Source organism: Chenopodium album, chromosome 9 (genome assembly GCF_948465745.1).
Source record: "Chenopodium album chromosome 9, dcCheAlbu1.1, whole genome shotgun sequence".
NCBI lineage: Eukaryota > Viridiplantae > Streptophyta > Magnoliopsida > Caryophyllales > Amaranthaceae > Chenopodium > Chenopodium album.
In genome coordinates this window covers 47,633,053-47,657,134 of record NC_137842.1, presented here as the reverse complement: position 1 = coordinate 47,657,134, position 24,082 = coordinate 47,633,053, and the positions used below count along the sequence as shown (strand labels likewise).

Sequence of the window (24,082 nt, the reverse complement as noted above, 5' to 3'; positions counted from 1 at the left end):
GGGTGGTAATTTAAAAATTTTCCTAAATGAAATTCAGGTAATAATTCAATAATAATGAAGATCAATTAACGGTATATGTCACCATACATATTACCCAAATCACGTACTTTTTATATCAAGAGTACACAATTATTCATATTCTTAAGACCACATAACAAGAATATGGATATGCTTATGCATATGAAATCTCTTCACATATTATCAATCCATAGTAATTAAGATGTAATTAGGTCAACACTCATATATGAGAGGAAAAAAAACCACTAACTCTAGCAAATTCAAAAACATTAGTGACGATGACATGAATTGTTAATATTGTGATATTCATCTATAATTACCTACCAAAATCAAGAAAAAAAAATTGTTTTTTAGTTGCTCGGACTATTTTCTAAAATATCAAATAAAAGAGAAGCATATAATAACCTATTCCAAGTATCTGGAACACCAGGAAGGCACCAATGACTACAATCAGCATAACTATTGCTATTTTTCTCATCTTTAGTAATGTACAAAGATGGATGAGCGTCAATTCGATGTTCTGAAAGCTTGGTAGTGTTCAAGTAGTTCACTTGAGGTTTACTCATCCCTTTTATAACTCCCTCAACGGCGTCTACCATGGATTTTGGGAAGCCCGGCACAAAGGAATCATCCCTTATAGGTTGTGTTTTATTAAAGCACCATTGATCATGTTTTCTAAGTCGGTGCACGGGTGAATATCCATTGAAGAACACAGTTGTTTTATTTGGATCAACGTTTTTCTTGATCCATGTTGCCCATGTTTTCAAGCCTCGTTCATATGCTAATTCAATTGGCATTTTCTTTTTCAATTTTCCCTTATACTCGAACACCTCCCACCTGTAAATACATATATATGAATAATATTGCAAGATAAATTGTGAATTTAACATTAATGTAAGTCCATTCAAAGATCTATGCTAAACACAATTTTATACTTCATCGAGTTTAATAGAGTATGTAAATGATTTTATAATCTTGGCCTTGTTACCTGATTAAGTGCATTTTCACACTCGCTCCCCTCACATGAACCCACTGATCAATTTGGCCCAAAGATTAATTTAGATACTCTATTAATGCAATTAAAGGCCAAGATTATTAATGCAATTAAAGGCCAAGATTATTAATGCAATTAGAGGTATCAAACAAGTTCAAACTGATATGATAACTAAACGCCAAGATTAAGAGTTTGTTCACATTTACTAAACTGAGCTGAACTGAACATAACTGAACTGATTGGAGCTGAACTGAATTGAACTGAGCTGAAATGAATAATTTATGAGAGAGGGAAATTAGGAGCTGAACTGAACTGATTGGAGCTGAACTGAACTGAACTAAACTAAACTGAAATTAAGTAAATGTGTACGTATCCTAATTTAGATACTCTATTCATTTAAATATTGGAAATTCTGTGAAAAAACTACCAATTATAGTCCATAATTTGCGAGAAACTACCCACTACTACAAAACTTGGAAAAAAGACCCCAAACGATAGACCCGTTATTTAACTAACGGGTCTATTTGATGTAAAAGACCCAATTTTTATTGTAACGGGTCTCTCATGTATATTAGAAAAAAAAAAAAGTAAAAAATAAGAGACCTATTACCAAACCTAACGGGTCTCTTCATTATATTAGGTCCCACATTTCTGATAAGAGAAGAAAATCTCTTCATTGCTAATAGATCCACCTTCATTTGACGGGTCTCTTACATGGTACTTCCACTTTTTTAAAAAAAAAATTATCATTAAATCCCTTCAAAGTTCAAACTCTTTCTCCTCTCTCTCTCCTCAAAACCTCCGCCCAACCCTAATGAATTGAAGCCGCCGACAATTCGATCTTCTTCCCTTCTCCATTTCAAAACACATAATTCAACAAGGGATTCAACATCTCTACAAAAATCATTAATCGCATTTAATTTATGAGAATGTCATGGTCCGCCTCGTTGGTTTTCTGATCTAACGGTAGAGGTTGTCATGGTCCACCTTGTTGGTTTTCGCCGTTGGAGACTGGGAAGAGAATTCTCCTCAAACTTATGAGTTGAATGTTCACAAGTATTGCAATTTTTTTGTATGTTTTTAGGAATTATATTTGTTGTAGTCTAGTTTTGTGAAGTCGTAATTTCTTTCAATAATTGTGGTGTTTTTTTTTTTTTTTTATCTGCATATATAGCCACTGATTTGAGATGCTTTCCTTTGATTAATATTTTTCTGGCTTTCAATTGCTGTTTGTAAATAGTTTCTAGCTTCGAGTTGTTGTTGTTAATAATTTTCTGACTTTGAATTGTTGTTTGTTGTTAATTTTCTACTCCGTATCTTTGAATTCTTGTTTGTTAGGTCTAATTGTTTTACAATTCATTGAACTTTCTTAATTTTCCACACAGCATCTTTTTAGAGTTTTGTTATTCGAATTGAGTTCTTGTTATAATGGTTGATCGTTATTATTTAATTAGGTAATTAAATTTCTGTTAGGTATTTTAGGATTATTTATTTATGCTACGCTCTATAATTGACCATTGATTATGTATATTGGATTATTACTTGTGTTAGCGATTATCTGAGATTGATGAATATAATCTGTTATGGCTGAATTTTCTTGATTTAAGGTTTTTATATTGCAAGCATTGCTGGTTTGCATATGTTGCTTTGATTGGGTTAATTAGGTAATTGTTTGCATATTAATTTGTCCTTTTTTTTTTTTTTTTTTTTGTATCACATTAATTTAAATTTAATCCATTGCTATTTTGTATGGTCTTGAACTCTTAAAGTGTTAACTTACAATTTATGATCAATTATCCGACAATTTTAATATAGCATAAAAACAAAATTTTCAAAATTCAAACATAAACCTCCCAAGCCACATTAAATAAAAAGATAAATTATTTTATTTTGTAAAAAAAAAAACTTGGAGAACAAAGAGACTCGTTATTTGACATAATAGGTCTGGTAGATACCCACTAAAAAGACCCCATATCTCAAATAACGGGTTTGTTTTCAATCTAAATTATTAATTTAATCATTCACATAACATACCAGTTATCTCTTACAACGGGTCTCTTTGTCCTCACAAACAGACCCCCTAATGAACGGGTCTCTTTATCAAACAGACCCCTGAGATAGAGACCCGTTGTGAGGCGGTCTCTCATGCATATTTCAACCTATTTAAAAAATGTTGTAATTGGATACCTGATTTTTGAAAAATGTTGATATTTACTACCTTAGGCCGGAATATGAAATTTGACCAAAATTCTCTGGCGTTGACTTGGTCATGTGACACTCACGTGACATTTAAAGACCCTATTTTTACCAAATTTCCCCCAAAAAGTTTTTCCTCTAACCCCTAATTTCACCATTGTTTCTCAAAACCCCCAATTTGAGTTCGAAGTCGATTTTTTGAGGCAATCTCTCCCTCTGTAGTGCGCGATTGAGGTATTTCTTCTTTAATTTAGTTGTGTATAATGGATTTCGATTGAAACCCTTTAACAATTGTTGATTTTGTTCCCAAAAAAATCGTTTCCATGAGATTGAACACTAAACTTCTTGCTTTGCTCTAATTTTTTGGCCTATTGTTGGGCGACAATAATGATTTTGTGGCTGTTGGGGTGGTGAGCAGCAGCGTTTGGTGGCGAAAGGTGGAGATGGGTGTGCTGCAATGGACGTGCGATTATTGTGGGATGGCGGATGGGTGGGAGTAGTTGTGGTTGTGATGTGAGATGGAGTTAATTGCTGGTGGTGAGTGGTGGCAGTAGTTGCTGTTGTTGTCGTGTTGTGGGCGAGAGAAGAGAGATGGCTGGGGTTGGGGTTCGTGTTGTGGGTGCTTCTTGGTGTATGCGGTGGAGCAGGGCATCAATTGGAGATTGGTAATGGAGGTTGGTTGTAGTTGTGGTGGGCAATTTTGGGGAAAAAAGGGAGGAATGAAAAGAATCATTAAGTGTCACATGACCAAGTCAACGCCGGAGAATTTTGGTCAAACTTCATATTCCGGCCTAAGGTAGTAAATTACAACATTTTTCAAAAATCAGGAAGTCAATTACTACATTTTTTAATAGGTAGTTTCTCGCAAATTATGGACTATAATAGGTAGTTTTTCACAAAATTTACTTCAATATTCTATCGGTTTTATATCAATTGCATCACAAACAGTGGCGGATCTTGGCTGAAAACATTAGAGGGGCCGGAATTTAAATATTTAACCTCTTCCTCAAACGTATCATTATGTCCAAAAATTTTATTAGTAAATATAGGTTATTTTAGTTCATCAACTTATTAATTACAATAATTTACGAGGGGCCAGACTCCGAATAACCCCGGTGGAAGGTCCCCCTATGATCACAGAGAGCTAGAGGGGGTGATCTCCAAAATGTAATGGAGTTACTTTTAATATATGTCATGTTAAGTAATTTATATTTCAAGGATACCTAGCCTTCCCAAAACGATTTCATATTATGTAAAAATTTATTTAGCTAGACCGCATGCAAGAAAAGTTATTAGATTATTTGCTTCAAATTGTTTGTGGTTAGTTCACTTCTAATCTATAGGAATACGCTCTCCATCCCGAGTGATCGTGTTAGGAATCATTAATAGTAGGTCTTACCGGTATTCCTTACTTTTAGCTTAGTTTATTAATTTTGCACTATATATGTTATATATTGTTCGTATTTCAACAGATTGAATACAAGTTTTGTTCTTCTTTCTTCTATATGACACTGCACATATAATACATTGGTATTAATTTAGAAATGTATGGCCAATCATTTTCCACCTTTAGCTAATTAGCTCCTTCTCCAAAAGTTGTGCCCCAATGTCTAGGTATAATCAATTACTTATTATTAAGATAAATATTAAGATTATAAATGGAAACTAAGGTTGTAAATTAAAGTATTGTAAAATTGACAACATATGTATAGAAAATTAAACTTACGCTCTTGATTTTCCTTTTGGTTCCCACCAATGGCCTGAGTTGAATACCATAATATCTGCTCCTTTGCACTTCTCAAAATTTTCTGAAAGCTTGTCAAGGATTAGTACCTTTTTACCACTTTCATGGTTTTTGTTAATGTCAACCAAAAATGCACTCCAATAAAATTCTAGAGTGAAGTTATATTCCTGCAAAAACAATCATCTTATATTACTATAAAAGAAATTTTTAACAATATATATCTTTTTTTTTTTTTTTTTTTGACAAGAACAATATATATCTTTAATTTTGAATGAAATTACCATAGAATTAGCCATTTCATTTCATTTGGTTTTGATTCGTACCTTAGCTTTCCAGATGTTTGTGTAGCGTCGGTGTTCGTCGGCTTTGGCTATGTATGAAGGATCTGAAGTAAAGAGAAGGCAAGCAAGAGACTCCCACATATTTCGATTCAGCGAATCCCCTACGAGTATCATCCTCTTGTTCCTCAGCCTTTCTAGCATCTTGGTTCCATTAAACCTAAGAATAAAGTGGACATAAGAAACTATTAAGGTTAGAAATATACCATGCATGTTAAGTACAATCGAGGCTATGTTGTATACTTGTATCCAATTTGGTGTTCATTTGATCTTGCAATCTAATCTACCTAAATACCTCATTATGGTACAATTAAATAATCAAAGAACATAATAGAGAACAAGCACAACGGAATTATTATATGACAGAGGTAGGTAAAACTAATGTTGGATCTAACCATCAACTTCATTTTTTAATCGATGCTTCAATTAGATATAAGAGTCATATTGAAAAAATGATAACGAGTTTAAATTTCATGCATGGAATGATCCTTTCAAAGTGGAATATTTATTTAGTTGATAATAGAGGAGACCTCAAGGTGGGCCGGCAATTATTGGGTCATTCAAATTGATTACTGATAGGATTTTTTTGGATCACATGATTTTTATTGAGTTCAGTTTAAAGTTTGATTTATTGGAAAGGGTTGAGTCCTTTTTAGTTACATCGCTAAGATGCTTAGATGCTTATTATTAAGATATCCTCTTTGGTGAATTTTTAATTACCAATGTGTGACCAACACATATATCAACGCGGAACTTTGAACAAAAATATCATTAATTATAGGAAATTTTAACAATTACCACCTATTATTGTTTCCATTTTAGCAATTACCACCTACTATTATTTATTTATTTTTGGAAATTACCACCTACTTTTTTCTAAAACACCAAAAGTTCCCACCTAGTTGGCTCTCAACCACGACCTTATGATGTCATGTGAGTCCCACATAATACCTTCCCTCTCTTTTTCCTTCCCATTTCTTATTTTTCACTCGTTACTTATTCGTGGAATCATTGTCATGTTGCAGCAACAACAGTTCTTGTTCCTTAATTTTGGTTTTGAGAAGTAAATCGCAATGTTTTCAATTTCTTTCAACAAAAAATTGAACAAGTATCGAGTGAAAAATAAGAAATGGGGGGGGGGGGGAAAAGGAGGGAAGGTATTGTTAAGATCTTCAACCTCGAGCTTGAGGTTCATTATCTTAACATGGCATCAGGGCAAACAAGGTGTTCGATCATTTGATCCTAATTCTTGCGCTTCAATTGAGGTTGTTCATTGTTCATTTGTTCGCTCAAAGTTCTTTGCTATTCAATTTCTGATTTTTCCAGTTTTCGGTTAGTTCTTCGTTTTTCAGATCATCGCATTGTTCTTCTTTTGTGCTTCAATTTGAAGTTACCTGAGTTTCTTGTGCAATTTTTCTGTTGATTTCTTACTTTTTCAATTGTTAAAAACACAGAAACAATGGAAAATAAAATGCCTATTCTCGAACCTTCTCAAGATCCTAGTTCACCTTATCACTTGCATCCGTCTGACAATCTTGGAATGAAACTAGTCTTTGATAAATTCGATGGAAATGGACATGGTGATTGGAAGAGATCGATGTTGAGTAGCTTATCTGCTAAGAATAAATTAGGATTTGTTGATGGATCAATTGAGAAACCTCTACCTAATTCGAATTTGTTTAAGGCTTGGGAGAGGTGCAATAGTATGATCATTTCATGGATTTTAGGAGTTCTTGATCAAAACCTAGCTAAAAGTGTACTTTACTTTAGCTCAGCTAGAGAGATTTGGCAGAATCTTGAGGAGAGGTATAGAGCTTCTTCTGGAACTGTTCTATTTGCTTTAGAACAGACTATCACTGAAATTAAGCAAGGTTAAGATGATATCTCAGCTTTTTACACAAAAATTAAGAGATAATGGAATTAGTTAGATGATGTTGATCCATTACCTTACTGTCATTGTGCTAATTGTACTTGCACCATTGCTCATCGTTTGGTTAAGTCTCAGCAGGACAAAAGACTAGGGGCAATATACTGCTAATGCAGCCACTGCCAGTTCTATCACATGCATAAAGATTGCTAATGAAATAAGAGAACCACAGACAGTTGTTCAAAGGATCAAAAGAAGGTTCTATGTATATTTCTGATGAAGCAGTTGCTTTGGCTATAACTAAAGGGAGGTACCAGGACAGGTGGAATAATAGGTCTTCTTTCTCTCAGAATGGTGCTAATTCTTCTTTTCAAGGTCAAGCTTCTAATCAGAGACAGAATTTTGGAGGAACTAGACAGAATTTTGGCAGACCTAGACAGAATTTTGGTGGAGCAGGACAGAATTTTGAGCAAAGAAGAACAGTCAACTATTATTGTGATCATTGCAAAATGCCTGGACACAGCATGCAAAGGTGTTTTAAGCTAAATGGCTACCCTCCTGATCACAAGTTTGACAAGAACAAAAGAGTAGCAGCAGCTGTTCAAAAAGATGGACATAATTTCTCAATGATGATAGTGGAAACTTGGTGATTCCATCAGGGTTTGCTCAGCAGTTTCTTGATCATATGGCACAACAGAAGTTGATAAATGATCATACAGGAGAGGCTAGTGCCAAATCTGCAAATGTTGTATGTAAAGCTTGTTTGTTATCCAATAAATTCTCTAATTGGATAATACACGGTGGTGCTTCTCATCACATATGTCATGATAAGGATGCTTTTATTTCCTGGTATGAGTTCACTGAAGCTGATAATCACATAAACATTCCAGATGGGAGGAAAGTGATCATTTCTCATAAAGGAAATGTGAATCTAGGAAATGATATTGTGCTACATGATGTGTTATATGTAGCTGATTTTAAGTTCAATCTCATATCTGTCCCTAAGATATGTCATGATCTGAACTGTAATGCTATTTTTACTGATGATACATGTGTTCTTCAGACATCTTCAATGAAGACACGTGTTCTTGGTAAGCTGAAGAATGGGTTATACTACCTTGAAGAATCCTTGATCAACTCTCATAATAAGGTGCTTGCTGATGTTGTTCCTTCTGCACAACAAGAAAGTCACACCAAGTTGTGGCACTTGAGGATGGGTCATTTTCCTATTTCTCAACTTGGGTAAGTCTCCACTTTCCTCACTTCTAGCAATAAGTCTTCTTTGAGTACTTGTTTTTGTCAGATTTGCCCTGCTGCTAGGCAAAGTAGAATGTCTTTTCATTCTAGTTCCATTAAAACTATTGTACCATTTCAGTTGTTACATATTAATGTTTGGGGACCCTATAGAGAAGAAACACATACTCATTGTAGATTGTTTCTTACTATTATGGATGACTTTACTAGGATGGCTTGTGTATTTTTCATGAAATACAAATCAGATGTTGTTAATATCTTCTCTAATTTTGTCACTTACATTGAAAATTAGTTTAGTCTTACTGTTAAGAATGTAAGGTATGATTATGGCCAAGAACTTTAATTGTGAGGGTGAGATGAAATATTTTCTGGTTCAAAGAGGGAGTCAGCATCAATGAAGTTGTCCTAACACCCCTCAATAGAATGGGATGTTGAGAGGAAATATAGGCATTTATTGGAGACATCTAGGGCACTTTATTTTCAGTCTAAGTTGCCTATTTCTTTTTGGAATGAGTGTGTTCTGTGTGCTACACATCTTATTAATAGAATGTCATTATCTATTCTAAATAATAAGAGTCCTTATGAGATGCTTTTTAGGAAACCACCTGATTTGAGCTATTTGAGTGTTTTTGGTTGTTTGTGTTTTGTTTCAACAACCAAGCAAGGTAGAAGCAAGCTTGATCCTAAGGCTACATCTCATGTCTTTTTTGGCTACTCTCCTGATCAAAAAGGCTACAAAGTTCTAAATCTTGAAAACCTAACCATTCATACATCCAGAGATGTTGTTTTCAAAGAACAACACTTCCCTTTTCATATTTCTAAAACCCACTCTACTTCTCCTTTACCCTTCTTTCTTCCTACAGTTACATATTTTACACCTTTTCATGATATACCTCTCTAGAAATATTCATACCCACACCACCAGATCCCATACCCACACCACCAAACCCCATACCCACACCACCAAATATTTCATCACCTTCTCAGCCTCCTTCTTCTTCTTCTTCTTCTATTCCTGTTCTCTCTGATCCACCTTAATTACAGAGATCAGATAGGACAAGGAAGCCACCTTCTTGGATGGAGGGGTACTACTATAATGCAGTTTCCCATCACCGGTGCAATCTGGTCAGTTTTTCTGACTTGCCTATCCCTCATCAAGCTATGGTTACACAAGTGGATTCCCTTATTGAGCCTGTTTCATATCAAGAAGCTGTTAAGGATCCTAGATGGATTGAGGCTATGCAGAGGGAGCTTAAGGCTCTAGAGGTCAACATGACCTAGGTTCTTGTTAATTTGCCTGTTGTTAAGAAGACCATAGGCTGCAAGTGGGTGCTTAAAATCAAGCTTAAGTCTGATGGCACCATTAAAAGCTTAAAGCTAGATTTGTGGCCAAGGGTTTCACTCAGAAATTTGGTGTGGATTACACTGAAACTTTTAGCCCTGTTGTGAAGCTTTCAATTGTGAGATGTGTTATTGCTCTAGCTGCCAGCAGAAGGTGGACTTTGTTCCAATTAGATGTCAATAATGCATTTCTCCATGGAGATTTGCATGAGGAAGTTTATATGAAACCTCCAGAAGGGTTTTTTTGGTGCATAAGGGAAGGTATGCAAACTTCTAAAGTCATTATATGGCTTGAAACAAGCATCCAGACAGTGGTATGCTAGACTTTTTGCTGAGCTACATGTTCTGGGATTTGCTCAGTCTAAAAATGATTATTCCCTTTTTCATAGAAAGAGGAATGGTCTTCTTACAGTTACTGCAGTCTATGTGGATGATATCATATTTACTTGTGATGATATTGATGGGATTACACAGTTGAGAATGCACTTGGACCAAGTGTTTAGCATTAAAGATCTAGGTGTTTTAAGCTATTTCTTGGGGATTGAAGTTGGATATCTGTCTTATGGGGTATGCTTGACTCAGAAAAAGTTTACTAAAGAGCTTTTGCTTGACTGTGGCTTGTCTGACTGTCATCCTACTATCACTCTTCTTCCCCTGAACCTGAAACTCAGTGCAATTGATGGTGATTATTTGAAGATTCTGTTCTCTATAGATGTCTGGTTGGAAAATTAAACTTCCTGATTAGCACCATCTGGCTTTCACAATGTAGCACTTGAGCCAATTCATAAAAGCTCCCAGAATTCCTCATTTTGCTACTCTCCAGCATGTCTTGAGATATGTTGCAGGCACCATTGGTCAGGGGATAATTATGTATGCTGATGCTAAGCTTACTCTCCAAGCTTTCACTGCTTCTGACTGGGGTGCTTGTCCAGACTCCAGAAGATCAATTTGTGGCTATGTTTTACTCTTGGATAGATCTCCTATTAGTTGGAAATCTAAGAAACAAGTTGTGGTGTCCAAGAGCTCATGAGAGTCTGAGTATAGAGCCATGTCTAATGCAACAGGGGAGGTAGCTTGGCTTGTTTGTTTGCTAGAAGAGCTTGGTCTTTCTAATTTACAGCCTGTGACTTTGCACTGTGATAATCAAAGTGTCATTCACATTGCTAAAAATCCAATGCAACATGAACACACTAAGCACATTGAGATAGATGTGCATTTTACTCGTGACAAGGTTCTTGAAGGACTCGTTGAAATTGTGTATCTTCCTTCTAAATCTCATCTTGCAGATATTTTTACCAAAGTGTTGTATTCCTCTCAGCTCAACTCTTTAAAGTCCAAACTAGGCATGTCTGATGCAGTGCCTAGTTTGAGGGGGGATGTTGAGTTATCTCCTTCAGCCACTCAAAGCTCCACGTCAGCAATTAGTGGAAGTTAGTTATGAAGACTGCCAGCTCAGCTAATTCTGTTATTTCATTTATTACTAGATTCTTTTAGTTGTTGTAGCTAATTAATTCTAGTATTAATACTCTTCTGTAAGATGCTTCTCAATTATTCATTCAATATACTTTTCCCCAATTTCTTCTCATTTTCTCTCTCTAGAAACCTCTCAATTCTCTTTGTTTTTTTTTTCCGCAATTGATGAACCTCAAGCTCGAGGTTGAAGATCTTAACAGGTATTATGTGGGCCAACATGACGACATAGAGTGGTTGAGAACCAACCAGGTGAGAATTTTTTATGTTTAAAAAAAAAGTAGGTGGTAATTTAAAATAAATAATAATAATATGTGGTAATTGCTAAAATGAAAACAATAGTAGAGGGTAATTGTCAAATTTTTCTTAATTATAAATATGTTGTCTTGATTATAAAAAGTGAAAAGTTGATGTTCAAAATATACGTTGAGAAGATTTGACTACCCACTTGACTATGTTTAATATTATGATACAACAATAATCGGCATAGTGGTGCACTGGTGCAGGTGAATGTTATGAAATTAGTGAAATTAGGCCAGGATGCTTAAGAAAAATTCAGGGAGTACTTATTAATAAAACATATATTTACGGGTTGGAAGGTTTATCTCGAGTCAGTTCAAATTGGTTCAACTTGTTGATCGATTTCGGGTGATAAATTTTGAAAATCAGGTATATTGGTTAGTTTGATATGTCTATGGAGGCTGATTGTGCCTCCACAAAACACGTTCAAAGGGATCTAATGTGAGGAGGTTGTCTATAGTGTTAAAGTATAAAACCAATTTTAGGGCTATAATTAACCATACAGTTTTCTTTCACCATATATTCCTGAGTTTTTAATTTATTCATTATATACCCTTGAACTTTTGTAAATTCATTATATACCCTCGAGTTTTCACAAAAATACATCATATACCCTTGATGACTAATGATTGTCATTTTTGCCAGTCATTAGGGTTAATTAACCTAAAAACCACCTTAATTTAAATACATTACCCTATCTCCAATTCAAAACCACCCACATTCCTTTTTTTCACCTCCAAACCACCCCAAATTTCCTTTTCTCGGCCTCAAGACCTCAAAATCAATCACATGGATGTGATTATAGAGATTTGGAGTTGTTTCGGGGGTTGGAGAAAGGAGATTAGTGGTTTCGGGGATGGGGGAAAAAGATTTAAGGTGGTTTTGATGTATAATTAACCAATTTTCATTCATCTTGTTGTTATTAGGGCTATGTGGTATATTTTGTAACAACTCGCGGGTATATGGTGAATTTTAAAATTTCCAGGGGTATATGGTTAATAAACAAAAAACTCAGGGGTATATGGTAAAAAAAAAACAGCCGTTAATCATTAGATAATGTTTTTGGTTAGAACCTCATGATTGTTTTTATAATCTACTAATATGCAAAGAAAATACCACTTGCAGTGCTAACTTGTACTCCCTCAGACCCTTTTTTTTTTACTCATAACCAATATTTGGGTCAACTGTTTACCACAACTTCACAATAATCTATAAGAGATAATATAGTTATGTGGATTTTGTTGGATTCATTTAATTGTATATTTTATTAGTATTTAATTTTAAAATTTTTACGTTTATAGAAATGAAGATATAGCATTTTAAGACTTGTCTCAATGATCGTGTAAAGTCAAAAGGGGCAAAAGAATAGGATAGAGAGAGAGAGTAATATTTAATCTCTTGAACTCATCAAAAGGTTTGAAATTATTGCAATAGCATCCCTGGCCTTAGAGTAGCAATGGACGATAACAAAATTAAACTTATGTCAATAAATCAATGAAAAATCCTATGAGTGATCTTGCTTAGATATTTAGTATGGTAATGACACAAGAGTTCATTTTACTAATTAGTTTCCATTACCACTATTTACCTAATTACCTTATGTGTCATTATTGTAGATTGTTAGTTCTACAATTGTGTTCTACATATATAGGAACTACAATTGTTAGTTCTACAATTGTGCTCTACAGGTGCAATAATACAATTTGCTAGCTAATTAGGAATTATGTCATGCATATTTAAAACAATTGAATGAAAACTACATACTTACACTGGTATATCACAATCTCGAGCTTCCCATCTCCACTTCTCATACTTAGAATCAAGCCTCCCGTTAGCTTGGCAGCTAAACTTCTCGTTAATAAATGGACATTTGAATGAATCATAGCGAGGACCTTCCTCCGCCTTATAGACCCATTTCCCCTCAAACATATTGCACTTCCTTCTTTCTTTTTTCGTCGATTTCTCAATGTTGTCAGCAATGGAAGTAGAAGCTTTTAAAGGCTTTATAGTAACATTAGTATATGGATTAACAATGGAAGTAGATGGTTTCAAAGGCTTTATAATAACACTAGTAGATGGATTATTTAGTAATTGAAAAGGTACTAAATCTACCATAGCTTTTTTAGCAGCTAGAAAATTTATATCTTGATGTACTTTATCAAGATAGAAGACGAAGACGAGGAATCCGAGTAAGAATCCTAGTAAGAAGGGTTTCCATTTCTCAACAATGGAGGGTTTTTGCTCCATAACAGAAAATAAAAAAAGGTAACACTTATACTTTGGTTGGATTTTATTTACTACGAGTATATATTACGGATATTTTTAGAATATTTTATAACAAATATATGGTCAACTTTATAGACTTATTTAAGTATTAAAAGGCGATGTGAATAAATAGTAAAATATGAAGTAGTAATGTTTCCAAGTCAGTACCATAAATAGCTCAAATCTCTAAGTGCAATCTATACGTGAAAACTCCCTACTTGTTGGCTTCGTGCATGTTATAATGTAATACAATACGTGCATGTGTAATCGAGTGAAGAATACCGTAGTTTCAACTCCAAATCACAAATAGCTTCGGTAATTGTATTGATGAACAAATAGTCCAAAACTTGGAGTAAGAGTTAAGTCAATTCATCAATTTTTGAGGCATATATTGGAAATTTAAATAGAAAATAGTCATTACTAGTACTTATTATTCATTAAATTAATACGAGTACTAATTTAGCAAATGCTTTTGCAAATACCATATGTAGCAAACGGGTCAATTGTTTTAGTTCGCTTTCAATCAGGTTATGGGTAACCTCCTAACTCATCAAACCCATAATTTAAGATCTAGCGAGCTACTCACAAATTTTGAAGAAGGTTAAAACTTCATTGCAATTGTAGCCCACGTGTCTACCGTTGTGCATGATACAACATGAAACGGAACCAAATTTGAATCAAAACTGAATATACGTTTTTTAAACTTATCTACCAAACTTTGAAAAAACGGTTAAATTATTTTGTATCCCATGCACCTACTTCAGTGGCGGATCCAGGATTTTCGAACTTATGAGTCACCATTAATAATTAATCACTTGTCTCAATCCAAAAATTATATTAAAAAAAGTTATATTTTACCAAAATAATTTCAATCCAAAAATAAGACATAAAAATTACATACTAGTACTATAAAACTATTAAATTAAACTAACTTTATGATTTTTTTTACTTAATTAGTTTTGTGGGAAAATATTAAATTAGTTGCACAAATATAGTATAAATAAAAACAAGAATTATTAAAAAAAAAAAAAAAGTGGAATAACTTTAGAGACCAGTTATTTAACATAACAGGTCTCTTTAATGAAATATGAAAGTAGCGCAACAAATTATTCATTACCAATGCCTGACAATAGCAGCAACACAGAGATCGCCTATTTTATATTTTAATAGGCGGTCTCTTTGATATTTATAAAACAGACAGTGGTCTGAACTCAAATAGAAGCAACAAAGAGACCGCCTATCTGTAATAGGCGGTCTCTTTGATTTTTTTTATTTTTTGTGCTGGTGAGTCACGTGACTCACTGTGCACCTTAATAGATCCGCCCCTGCCTACGTTGACAGGTAGGGACCAAAAACCCAAAGTAAATTTCGCAAACATTAATCAACTGGTGTGCACTATAGGACCAAATCGGACTGGTGGTCCAATATTTTCCTGGTCTGTGGTTAAAATAAGAGTTTTTTTTTTGTAAACCATAAGAGTTAAATTACTTCGTATTTCCTTTTACTCTGGATAATAAATCGGAATTTTTTCGTTGTATAATAAAAAAATTACTATAATTTTGGAGATTGAAGTAGTTCTAGGTATAGAGGATTTCTTTGATTGTTTAGGCTATGTGTGATCCTAAAATATTATTGTCAACTACCCTTGGGGGTTAACCAAGCTAAGGAAAACCTTGTCCAATGCTAAAAAATTGAGCTAACCAATGTGTATTGGAACTTTGGAAGCAAATATTGAAGGAGAATAAAGTAGAGAGATTATTGTAAAGTCTTGTGTGTCACACCGAGTCTTCAATGAATGCTTTATTGGCGTGCTAAATATGGTACTCGCGCTATTCACTTAGATGTCTCCCCGTATAAAGTTTAAGATATATCTATGGAGCCAACCTTTTTATGCTATAGTCTGTTTTGTATTTGTTGATTCGTTGCACTTCTATCATTTATTGGCCTAAATAAACATGTTACATTATCAACAAAGAGTTAAATTGAACTCCAAATAGGATGAATATTTGTTGGGTCCTCCTGTCGCATTACACAAGTCCTCCAAAGTCCATAAATATAGTGATAGATTAGGCATTGTTTACAAATACTACATACAATAATGGTAGGTGACATAAATTTGGATGTAATAATCCCTAATGAAGAACTCCTTAACTAGGTGAATTTGCTAAAATATCAAAGAAAAGAGAAGCATACAACAACCTATTCCAAGTATCTGGAACACCGGGAAGACACCAATGACTACAATCAACATAGTTATTAAGATTATTTCCATATTTTTGGGCAAGTGTATTCCAGTCCTTGTACCTGTACATAGACGGATGTGCATCAATTCTGTATTCTGAAAGCTTGGTAATATTCAAGTAGTTCACTTGTGGCTTTCTCATCCCTTTTATTTGTCTCTCGACGACATTAACCAACGATTTTGTAAAGAGTTGTTTATATGGTTCGTCCAACATAGGTTGAGTTTTATTGTAGCACCATTGATCATATTGGTGCCAAGGAGAATTGCTTCTAAACACTACTTTTGTTTTCTTGGGATCGACGTTTTTCTCTATCCATGTCGCCCATGTTTTCAAGCCATGTTCGTACGCAACATCTATAGGCATATCCTCTGTTACTTTACCCTCAAATTCGAACATCTCCCACCTGAAAAACAAAATATGTAAGGACGTACGTGTTGATATTATTACTACATGCTTTAGTTACATATACTCTTAGGACACATAATATGGAGTACACAAATTTCTTTTGATTAATTAATTGTGATAAGTTTAGGTGTCATGTCGCTAACTATAAGGTTTGGAATCCAATAAAGTAGATACAAATCTCGTCCAGTAGTTCATATCATCATTTTATTATTCGCCAAATTCCAATATTTATCTAAGCAATATAAGTAAAAAGTAAGGTTTTACTATTTAACTTATTATTGTCAACTAGCTAAAATAAACACATAACTTATTGCCGTCAACTAGCTAAAATAATATTTCGTATAAGATTCACTCCACTTCATAATATAGTCTCAATATTTTGATTTTTTACACGCTATCACAATTTTATTATTATTATTATTATTTTTTTATGTTGTTTAAAGTATTAACTAGATTAGGTAACAATAAATAAATAAATAACCAAGAAAACAAACAAAGGTCAAAGTTTAGCACGTATATCACTTAGCCATTTTTATGTATATACTTGATATAAAATTACTATAATGTTGATTTGCTTCTTCTAAACAATACTTATGAATAATGCATGAAATGTTTTTCAATAAATTAGAGAAAAGTAATTATAAACTTACGCTCTCATTTTTCCACGTAAATCCCACCAATGACCGGAGTTAAATACCATAATATCCGCCCCTTTCCATTTTTCCGAGTCAGAAGAAAGCTTATCCAGCACTAGAACTTTTTTGCCACTTTCATGTTTACTGTTCAATTCAACAAGAAATGGACTCCAATAAAATTCTAAAGTGAAGTTATAATCCTGCAATTAAAATCATATTATTAGAATAAGATAACCACATTATTTTGTTAATTGAAATTTCTAATTTGGCATTGTTTTTGTACACTAATAATTATTATACCTTGGCTTTCCATAATTTTTGGTAGCCTTTTATTTCTTTGACCTGAGCTGCATTCGAAGGAATGGAAGTGAACAGAAGGCAAGCAAGAGACTCCCACATGTTTCGGTTTAGCGAATCGCCAGCTAGGATCATCCTCTTGTTTCTTAGCCTTTCTAGCATGTCAGTTCCATTAAACCTAAAGGATGAAATGAACATAATTTAAGTAAATTGATCATAATTATTATAATTATTATTCACAAGATTTAGTATTCAAGTGTGTTGATCAGTATGTAAACCATAATTTTCGGATTAATACATCTCTGAGATCTAAAATGTAAGCAATAAACGCAATGTTGTAGCAATTTCCACATGTATATGTGTATCCGATCCACTTACACATGGTACTGACTAATTGGTGTTTTATTATTATAATTTTTTTTTTTTTTTTTTTTTTTTTTTTTTTTTTTTCAAAATGTTGTTTAACTAATTGATCTCTCTCTTTTGATCATCAAAACTAAGGTACCTAATAATAATTTATTGTGAATGATTATGTTACATTTTTTTTTTTTTTTTGACAGGAAAATGATTATGTTAGGTTTTCGGATTAATACATTTTTTTTTTTTTTTTGACATCAAAACTAAGATATTTTCGTGGGGGCGTTCCCTACTCAGCGACGCGCTGCACTTCCTAGACCCGGGTGTAGTGATAAGTATGCAAGGGTTGCTAGGTCGTCGCCCAGAAGCGACGCGCCACATTGCCCGAGTGTGGTGTCAAATGAGCAAGGGCGTGCCATTGGGGCGTTCCCTACTGAGCGACGCGCTGCACTTCCCAGACCCGGGTGCAGTGATAAGTATGTAAGGGTTGCTAGGTCGTCGCCCAGAAGCGACGCGCCATATTGCCCAATTGTGGTGTCAAATAATCAAGGGCTTGGAGTTGGGATCAGGAGGGAGCGTGGGAGAAAAGAATTTAGTTTGCGGATTGGTTCTTGGAATGTGGGGTCTCTTACGGGAAAATCAGCAGAATTGGTAGAAGTAATGAAAAGACGACGCGTGATCATCATGTGCCTCCAAGAGACAAGATGGACAGGAGAAGGAGCTCGAGGCTTGGTTTTGGGGTATAAGGTATGGTATGTTGGGCAAGAAACGAGCCACAGAACAAGGAATGGTGGAGCTAGGAACGGAGTTGGTGTGGTTCTCGATGAGAGGTTGGCAAAAGAGGTGATCGAGGTCTATCGGAAGAACGATAGGTTGATAAGGCTGAAGTTGCTATGTGGCAAGGAGATTGTGAATGTTATCAGTGTTTATGCTCCCCAAGTGGGTTTAGCTGCAGAAGAGAAACGACAATTTTGGGAGGACCTAGACGAGGTGGTGCAGGGTGTCCACCACTCAGAGAAGTTATATATTGGAGGGGATCTAAATGGGCACGTTGGGGCGAGCCGAGATGGCTATGAGAGTGTCCATGGAGGCTTTGGGTATGGGCAGAGGGACGCCGGTGGTGAAGCTATTATGGATTTTGCCCAATCATATGATTTAATTTTGGCTAATACTTGGTTTAAGAAGAGGGATTCACACTTGATAACTTTTCGGAATGGAGCAAATGCAACTCAAATAGACTTCCTGCTCACAAGGAGCATAGATAGACAAAGTTGCATAAACTGTAAGGTTATCCCAGGGGAGAGTGTGGTCACCCAACACCGGCTATTGGTAATGACTATTCGTCTGAAAGAGAAGGCGAAGAAAAAAGTTAGACAAGAAGAACCAAGGATAAGATGGTGGACCCTAAGGGATGCAAAAGCTAAGGTTTTTACAGAAAAGGTAATTGAAGAAGCGGATTGGGATGGAGAGGTGGATCCGGACATGACTTGGTTACGAATGAAGAACTGTTTCCTAAGAGTGGCCAAAGAGGTCTTAGGGGAAGTAAGGGGAAGAACTTCGGTACAGAGAGATACTTCGTGGTGGAATGAAGAGGTGAAAGCAGTAATTAAGCAAAAAAGGGAATGCTATCAAGCCTTAGGAAAATGTAGGAGTGATGAAACCTTTGCAGCGTATAAGGAGGCTAAGAGCAAGGCAAAGGCAGCTGTTCGCCAAGCAAAAGAAAAGGCATATCAGGAGGTTTATGAAAAGCTTGATTCCAAGGAGGGAGAAAGGATCATTTATAAGATGGCAAAGAGAAGACAAGAGGCAAGGAAGGATATTGGCATGGTGAAGTGTGTCAAAGATAAGAACCAAATGGTCCTAGTGCAAGAGGAGGGCATCAAGGACAGGTGGAAGGGGTACTTCGATGAATTATTTAATGGAAGTAATGGAGTTGTGATAGGAGATACCTCTATGAGTGATGAAGAAATCAACATGGAGTATGTGCGAAGGATTAGGAGAGTAGAGGTGGAGATTGCACTGAGGAAGATGAAACCTAAGAAGGCGGTTGGCCCTGATGGGGTACCGATAGAGGTGTGGAGGTGTTTGGGTAAGATTGGTATTGATTGGTTAACAAACCTTTTCAACAAGATATGGACGGCTACAAGGATCCCACAAGATTGGAGGAAGAGCACCTTGGTCCCGGTTTATAAAAACAAAGGAGACGCTCAAGATTGTTCTAACTATCGAGGAATTAAGCTTATGAGCCATACTATGAAGTTGTGGGAAAGGGTGATTGAACAAAGGTTGAGGGCATGCACAAGCATTTCAGATAACCAATTTGGTTTTATGCCTGGGAGATCTACTATGGAGGCAATCCATTTGATAAGACAAATGATGGAGTTTTATAGGGTAAAGAAGAAAGATCTTCATATGGTCTTTATTGATTTAGAGAAGGCATATGACAAGGTGCCAAGAGAGATACTTTGGTGGGCAATGTTGAAGAAAGGTATCCCACGAAGGTATGTAGACCTAGTTAAGGATATGTATCGGGATGTGTCAACAAATGTGAGGACATGCGGAGGGTTGACAAAAGATTTCCCTATTACAATCGGATTGCATCAAGGGTCTGCATTAAGCCCTTTTCTTTTTGCAACGGTTCTAGATGAATTAACTAGACCAATTCAAGATGAGGTTCCATGGTGTATGCTGTTCGCAGATGATATCGTTTTGGTGGATGAGACTAAGGATGGGGTTAATGTCAAGTTGGAGCAATGGAGGCAAAGGTTGGAATCTAGAGGGTTTAAGCTAAGTCGGAGTAAGACTGAATATTTGGTATGTCGTTTTGGCACTCAGAGGGGGACACGCAATGAAGTGGTGAGTTTGGATGGAAAGGATTTGACCATGAGTGAATGTTTTAAGTACCTAGGGTCGATCATCCAGAAGAATGGTGACATTGATCAAGACGTGACCCACAGGATTAAGTCAGGGTGGCTTAAATGGAGAGCGGCCACGGGAGTGTTATGCGACCGCAGCATTCCCTTAAAGTTGAAGGGAAAATTCTACAGGACTGCCATACGACCAGTGTTGCTCTATGGTACAGAATGTTGGGCTTCTAAGAAAGAGCATATTAAAAAGATGGAGGTTACGGAAATGCGCATGTTAAGGTGGATGTGTGGAAACACTTTAAGAGATAGAATCAGAAATGAGGTTATTCGCAAGAAAGTAGGTGTGGCGGGCATTGTAGATAAACTAAGGGAAAATCGTCTGCGTTGGTTTGGACATGTAAGACGGAGACCCGAGGGTGCACCGGTGCGAAGAGTGGAAGAGTGGGACCATGGAGGGATTAAACGAGGAAGAGGGAGACCAAAGATGACTTGGTTGGAAGGAGTGAGGAAGGATATGAAGTGCATGGATTTACGTGAGGATGAAGTTTTGGATCGTAAGGGATGGAGGAGAAAGATTTATGTTGATGACTACACGGAATGATCAAATTTGGTTCATGTTAGCCGACCCCACTTTTGGGATTAAGGCTTTGATTGATTGATTGATTGATTGATTGAAAATGATTATGTTACATTATTACAATAGAGCAAACCAAAAAGGTTAACCATTAGAATTGGACTTGATTTTGTTTATCAATGTTATTTTTTCACATAATTTAATTAGTTATTAGTATACAAAACAGGAATATGGGGAGAAAAACGGTTAATCAAATCGCAAGATCTTAATCAATTCACATAGATTGCTTAAATCAGGTGAAAAATAAACATGTTGTAAAAAAAATTCTCCACATGCATGCATCAGCTTTCTATTTTTTCGTTTTTAATTGCGATGTATGAAGGTATGTAATTTGTGAGTTTGTGACAAGTCATAATTTTTTAACCTAAATATGAAATTGATTTATAATGTGAAGATCATTGTAATATTTGTTACCAAGCGTATAATGTCTGCTGTTTTTTTTTTTTTTTTTTTTGGTAATTGACTAATTAAATTCATCGATGATCAAAGCTAGAGACCGTAATTGGAACAATTTAAAATGACATTGAGCTCAATTAATATAATGGGGTGCAATTCAAAATGTTTGTATGGTTTAATTAGGTCAAAACTCCATAACAATTTTGTACAAAAGAAATATAAAAAGTAAAACTACCTATGCACTTACGTTGGTATATCACAATCTCGAGCTTCCCATATCCATTTCTCATACTCTGACTCAGGCCTCCCATTCTCTTGGCAGCTCATCTTTTCCTCGACGAATGGACACTTGATTGAATCATAACTAGAACGGCTCTCCTTTGGCTTATAAACCCATCTCCCATCAAACATGTTGCACTTCTTTCCAACTTTTTTCGTCGATTTATCAATGTCATTGAGAAAAATATCCGATGACATATTAGGCTTGATAAAACTAGTAGATGGATTTAGTAATTTAAAAGGAACCAAATCTACCATGGCTTGTTTCGCCGCTAAGAAACTTATGTCTTGATGGACTTTGTCGAGGTAGATGATGAAGACGAGGAAGCCGAGTAAGGCTCCAAGTGAGAAAGATTTCCATTTGTCAACAATGGAAGGTTTTTGTTCCATGACTTAGAAAATAAACCAAATTGTATTTTGCTTGGTTAATCACATTTATGCTTTAGATTTGATATGCTACATTATAAATTATGATGAAGGTCAACTTAGGCCTAATAAATGAAGATGTGGTATATTGGTATAATACGACGTACTAAGTTTTCTAGTCAGTGTACTTTAATTAGCTCAAATCTCTAAGCGGAATCAATGCTAGATTATTTCCTACTTGTTGTCATCGTGGTCTTAGTTTCAATTCACAACTCTAATTATTTCAGTGTTTTAACGTGTAATTTTAGTTTCATGTGAAGAATTCCGTAGATTCACTCCACTTCTCAAATTGCTTTGGTAAGTGTTGAAAAGTTTAGGGGTAGGTCCAATTTGTAGAGTAAGAATTAAGACTAAAATTTTATTAATTGGAGCATTTCGTGGAAATCTTATCAAAAATTAATTGTTTCTAGTAAACTTGCAGCAAACAATTTGACTTGTTTCATTTTTGTAACTGGTTCACATGTTTATTTTATTTTTATTCATATTATGTACATTTAATATGCCTAACTTGTACATCTCAGAAATTTATTAGAAATTTATTAAAACTTATATGTCATCATCAATATTCAAAAAAAATTTACTCAACTTTGTATCCCTAATTACAAACCAACAGCTTAATAGCTTTGAGGCATATACAAGTACTCCCACCCTCACCGCCTCATTATAATATCTATTCTAGACCTATCAAAGTTGACCCGATCTCAAAAAATTTGGATTTAGGCAGATTGTTTGGGCCCATTTGAAACAGGTGAAGCCCAACTAGATTTTATTTTATTAGGTCTTGGGTAACACAAATTTACATTTTAGTTATAATTTTTTCCCGCTATTTTTGACCCAAATTAGTTGATTTGGGCACGATTTTCTGACCCAAACCATTGACCTGAAATGGGCTACTTATTTTTTGCCAAAGACTGGCAGAGCCCGTGATCATCTCTAGTGTATTCATTTTACATGGTTTTCAAAACTTACATTTGACCATCAATTTATTTAATTACATATTATTAATATTAAGATCACACTACGTAAAAAAAAATACTCCCTCCGTCCCCGATTGATAGTCACTTTTGAAGAAAAATCACGGGAATTAAGGTGAATTAAATAAAGTACATTGAAAAAGTAAATTTACATTGGGTGTGCAAAAAAATAGAGAGAGAAAGTAATTAAAGTACACGGGAAAATAAAATTTACATGGTAAAGTTAAATTTGCACAAATATTTTTGCAAATGTTAGAGAATTTTGGTAAAAAAAATAATATTAATGGTACTTGAAAAAAGCAAATGTGACTAACATTTGAGTCACCTAAAATGACAAAAGTGACTATCAATCGGGGACGGAGGGAGTATTATAAAACTACATATTGAAATGAGTTTAAAGTCTTACTATAAACATTAAACAGGCCACTGCAATACAAGGGCCAAGTTGGGCGATCCAATTATTCATGAATGTAAAGAAACATTAAGCCGAATGTGCTAGATTCACGTTGTGTCTAGTGGTTGTTTCGTTTACTTTCTAGTCTCTGACGATGTAAGAGAGTCGTGTAATAACTTATAATTTTATAGTCTTGTTAATCAACTGCCGAAGATGCAGATAATACCATTGTTTTCCTTTCGATCGCGTAACACGTGCTTCTAAGTAGAGTACAAAGTATATTAAACTCAATAAGACGGTTTCCAAGAAATAGAATTGGTTGAAAATTAAAGCAAGTTCCCGGAAATTGATTTTGGCACACCCTTAATTGATTTTGGCACTATGTGAG

The 24,082-nt window shown here is 35.0% G+C and overlaps 2 protein-coding genes across 2 annotated transcripts; both read right to left on the bottom strand.

Annotated features, from left to right (window-relative positions):
* Positions 1–368: 368 nt before the first annotated feature.
* On the bottom strand, positions 369–13,779 carry LOC145557679 (protein trichome birefringence-like 40). Its single transcript, XM_081618856.1, has 4 exons — positions 13,291–13,779; positions 5,276–5,450; positions 4,935–5,119; positions 369–855 (listed from the first exon to the last, which is right to left on the bottom strand). The coding sequence occupies exons 1-4, from the start codon at positions 13,767–13,769 to the stop codon at positions 369–371; spliced, it is 1,326 nt and encodes a 441-aa protein (XP_081474982.1). The 5' UTR covers positions 13,770–13,779.
* A 2,080-nt stretch (positions 13,780–15,859) lies between these two features.
* Positions 15,860–22,371, bottom strand: LOC145559812 (protein trichome birefringence-like 40). The gene is made up of 4 exons (XM_081621108.1): positions 21,869–22,371; positions 17,371–17,545; positions 17,086–17,270; positions 15,860–16,433 (listed from the first exon to the last, which is right to left on the bottom strand). The coding sequence occupies exons 1-4, from the start codon at positions 22,288–22,290 to the stop codon at positions 15,935–15,937; spliced, it is 1,281 nt and encodes a 426-aa protein (XP_081477234.1). The 5' UTR covers positions 22,291–22,371; the 3' UTR covers positions 15,860–15,934.
* Positions 22,372–24,082: the final 1,711 nt, after the last annotated feature.

What these genes read in the sequence shown, in the direction of transcription:
- LOC145557679 (XM_081618856.1), bottom strand. Translation starts at nt 13,769, where the DNA reads ATGGAGCAAAAACCCTCCATTGTTGAGAAATGGAAACCCTTCTTACTA. An exon ending in CGAGATTGTGATATACCAGT is followed by an intron (nt 5,451 to 13,290) that starts GTAAGTATGTAG and finishes CTTTATTCTTAG; the next exon opens with GTTTAATGGAACCAAGATGC. An exon ending in CCAAAAGGAAAATCAAGAGC is followed by an intron (nt 856 to 4,934) that starts GTAAGTTTAATT and finishes ATGTATTTACAG; the next exon opens with GTGGGAGGTGTTCGAGTATA.
- LOC145559812 (XM_081621108.1), bottom strand. Translation starts at nt 22,290, where the DNA reads ATGGAACAAAAACCTTCCATTGTTGACAAATGGAAATCTTTCTCACTT. An exon ending in CGAGATTGTGATATACCAAC is followed by an intron (nt 17,546 to 21,868) that starts GTAAGTGCATAG and finishes TTCATCCTTTAG; the next exon opens with GTTTAATGGAACTGACATGC. An exon ending in AAAAATTATGGAAAGCCAAG is followed by an intron (nt 17,271 to 17,370) that starts GTATAATAATTA and finishes TTTTAATTGCAG; the next exon opens with GATTATAACTTCACTTTAGA.